At 35.3% G+C, this 3,826-nt stretch overlaps 1 protein-coding gene across 1 annotated transcript; it reads right to left on the bottom strand.

Annotated features, from left to right (window-relative positions):
• Positions 1-790: 790 nt before the first annotated feature.
• LOC115880170 lies at positions 791-2,886 on the bottom strand. The gene is made up of 3 exons (XM_030897306.1): positions 2,852-2,886; positions 2,288-2,603; positions 791-1,181 (listed from the first exon to the last, which is right to left on the bottom strand). Exons 1-3 carry the CDS (start codon positions 2,884-2,886, stop codon positions 1,134-1,136), a joined length of 399 nt encoding a protein of 132 aa, XP_030753166.1. The 3' UTR covers positions 791-1,133.
• Positions 2,887-3,826: the final 940 nt, after the last annotated feature.

Here is a 3,826-nt window from a genome sequence, read left to right as displayed (position 1 = left end):
TTCAAAGATTTTAATAATTACCTTGTATGTATGTATAGAAACACGGATTCAAAATTACTTTTTCAAACATTTTTGGTAGGTATGAAGTTTCTATTTGCGCTCCAATCGATTTTCGTTGCCGATTGCATCATTGATGATGCTTTTAAATTCGCTCGATCTTCTCTAAGTCTGTCAGTTATCAGGTCGTTTGGTCTTGGAAAAACACTAAACACGTCTATCCCAAGCCGACTTTTCGGCGCCGGAAATTTCAGCAGCTCTTATCGTCCAAAGTGCAAAACACGTCGGATGCTTTGCCACCGCATTCATTTCGCTTCGGCTTTATCTGAATTTCCGTCAAAGCGATGATACACCTTTTCGAACGTACGTTCGCCAAATAGAAATGTGTGTCGCGTACTGGAAAATTTCGAATATCAAAACGGTCTTTGGTAGTCTGCTTTCATATCAAGTTTCTTTAGGAATAATTAATTTTCTGGATATTTTACATAATATGTCAGGTATAATTGAATTTGAAATTTTGCAAAATATGTTTTAAGTAACTGCAATAATTCAATTTAATTTTGAGGATGCACTGAGTTAAATATCTGTATTACATCGATAATTCAAATAAAATAGGTTCAGTAAATATAATAATAGCTCCCGTATATAGCGTTTAACGCCTTGGGATCAGTAAATATGAACGTTATAATTTTGAAACCGTTGTGATTTTTTAAACTTTCCGTCCAAGCTGTAACGGAGCTCTCGGATGCCAAATTTGCAACGTCCCTGCTCTCGGACACCAAATTTGTAACGTTTGCTTCTTCCTGAGCTGTGTTACTGACGCTTAAGTTTCTTGTATTGTTGCTTAGAAGATCTCGGGCGCCACCTCTAGTTAATAAGTGGTTAGAGGCCCACTAGTGCCGGTTCGGGTAGCTTTTAAACAGTGGAGAAGTATGGCAGTGTTACAGTTCTTTTAGCTCAGAGGTGGGGAAAATAAATTAAACGATAATCAACAGTTATAAAATAAAGAGCAGGTCGTGTTTTCCAAAACTATTTACAAGTCAAAGCTTTATTTTAAATGCAAAAAAAATGTCTGTCTTCTTCGGAAAGTCAGAAGGCACGACGATGTGTAAGTGGCTGGTTGCGACACCCAGCGCCTAAATTGGCTCCAATACGTAGAGTCTCGTCACCGGGTTGGAGCAAATCTACACAGAAAAGAATATTAATAAAAACTACAGACTGTGAGGGGAAAGACGACACTCCCAAGTTAATAAAAAAAATAATTTATTCTTAAATAAAAAAATAATTATAGATTATGTTAGAACTTGTCAATAAATTCAGAAAGAGAAAAGAAAACAAAATTTATTTGAGAGTGTTAGTGAAAAGAATATAAAATATTCTATTAAAGGTTTTAATCAAAATATTAAAACAAATACGGGTGTGGCAATAAGAAAATGTTGTAATAATTATTTAATTAAATTAAAAGTGTTTCGGAGTTAACAATAAATTGTTCTAATAATTATTTATTTAAATTGAAGGTATGTCGGGGAGAATAAGAAAATACTCCAAAAATTATTTATTTAAAATTAAAAAGTACGGCGGGGCTAAGGTCTAAATATGACAACGAAAAGAAATAAAATAAAAAGAATTAAATTACGACTGAAAGGATATGCGGAAAACTATAAGAGTTCAGCAAGTGTATTTATAGTGAAGGGATCGGTTTGTAAGAAACCTGCCGGGATATATCACACTCACAACTTTCCCACATTTCCTAATTTTCACTAGAGATACACCGCTTAATTATTAAGAGAACTGACCGAACGCTTTACTGCGGATTGTTTTCGGAAAAAGAATTAAACTAAAGATAGTTTCTCTAAGCAGTCAATGAAGAACCTGGAATTCGAACCAACCTGCCGGGATTTATCACACTCACAACTTACTTATTTTACCAAGTCCTCATGAACGACCCAGATATGTTTTAAGTGATTAAAACAAAATCTAAGACCCGACCTAATGATTTTTTTTTAATTAAATTACCAATAAGGAATTTAGAGTTTGAAGCAAACTGCCGGGATCTATCACACTCACAGTTTACTTGCTTTTCCAAGTCCCTATTGATAACTCAAGTGTATTTGATTTTACGGATTTGCTATTGATATTTAAAATATTTTTTTTTACTTTCGGAATTTATTCTAAACTATTTAAGACCTTGCCACGGTACAGGATTCCTTTCTGAAAAAAAAAGTTAAAAACCAAATAAACAACAAATTCTCGATACTCAATACTATACCATACTAATCCTGAAGGTTACCTTGCGGGCGGTTTCGGAGCGACGGCGGATTAGAAACGACGGAGGACGGCAGGCTTTCCAACTGCTAGGCGGCGGCTGTGTCTCGGGGCTGGCTTCTGCTTGGCGGACTGCGGCGACTGTTGCTGCTGGTGCTGTCGGTGGTGGTGGTGTAGGAACTCCTCGGTTGGTGGCTGGGTCAGGAACTGACTTCCTCTGGCTGGCGCGTCGCTTCTTATTTTTCCCAGTCCTTTCCTTCAGTTGAGAATCGTGGTGGCGGCGTGCGCCGAGCGGTGTGCGCTTCTCGATACCCGATCTAGTACCAGCGGTACCAAGCGGGCTGCATCGAGCGCGTGGAATGCGTTTAATTAATTAATTAGCGCTTTTTAGGCTAATTAATGAGTTCGGTCCGTACATTAATCCAACAAATAAAATTTCATTTAAAAAGTACTATTTTCTCGAAAAAGAATAAAATTTTTCTAATGTACGGAAGAGTAGAAAGATAAATTAAATAAAGAAAATTCGTAATCGGCGGAAAAATTGAAAAAGAAAATTAAATATATATAAAAAAAATAGTAACTTCCTTACAAAGCAATACTATTTTCTAACTGAATGTTCGCCATATAGAAATGTGTTTCATGAACACGAAAATTGTGAATATCAAAATGATCTTTAATCGGCTTTCATTTGATGGATTTTTCTGGTTATTTTACAGACGTCAGATATATTTTGAATTGAAATATATATATGATTTAAATAACTTAAGTAATAATTTAATTTAAGTGTAATTTCAAATATCATCCATAGTTTATTAGAAATTAGTAGACTGTGATGTGAATTATGAAATAAAATATCTTCATTGGCTCACATTGTTTTTTTTTAATTTTACATAGCTTTTCGAACAGTTGTATCAGTAACCGTCAAATGTGAACTAATCTAAATCTTAATACAAAAGGGTATAATAATAAAAAAAGAGTATAATACTAGAGAAAGTTAATGGAATACTGAATTTACCTTATTTGTGCGTTAGTGTGTCGCGTACTGGAAAATTTTGAATATCAAAATGGTTCTTGGTAGTCTGTTTTCATATCGAGTTCCTTTAGGAATAATTAATTTTCTGGCTATTTTACATAATTTGTCAGGTATGATTAAGATCGAAAATGTGGAAAATATGTTTTTTAAATAACTCTGTAATAACTAAAAACCCGGTGGCACTCTGCACCTTTTTGCGACTGCAGTAAGAACGCAGAGGTGGCGACAACAGACGACTTCATATGGGAGATGTCACACTATGCGTCTCAGCCGCAGCATCGCCGGTTTGTGTAGTTGTTTGATTCCAGTGCCGATTTGCAGCACCGCCGCACAGTGGAGTATTAGCATGAAAAAGGCGATCGAAATTCGAAAAAGCAAATGTGTTTAAGATTTCCCAAAAATGATAAATGATAAGTTAAATCATGTCTGCCATGAATGGCGTTGCTATGGGTGTGTTTAGTTGCATTCGTTTGTTTCAACGAAACGTCAAAGTTGTTACTTCTCACAGATAAGAGGTAAATGGCTAAATTT

This window comes from Sitophilus oryzae, unplaced genomic scaffold (assembly GCF_002938485.1).
Source record: "Sitophilus oryzae breed Bouriz unplaced genomic scaffold, Soryzae_2.0 scaffold_1620_pilon_pilon, whole genome shotgun sequence".
Classification (NCBI taxonomy): Eukaryota; Metazoa; Arthropoda; class Insecta; order Coleoptera; family Curculionidae; genus Sitophilus; species Sitophilus oryzae.
This window is presented reverse-complemented; position numbering and strand designations above follow the sequence as displayed.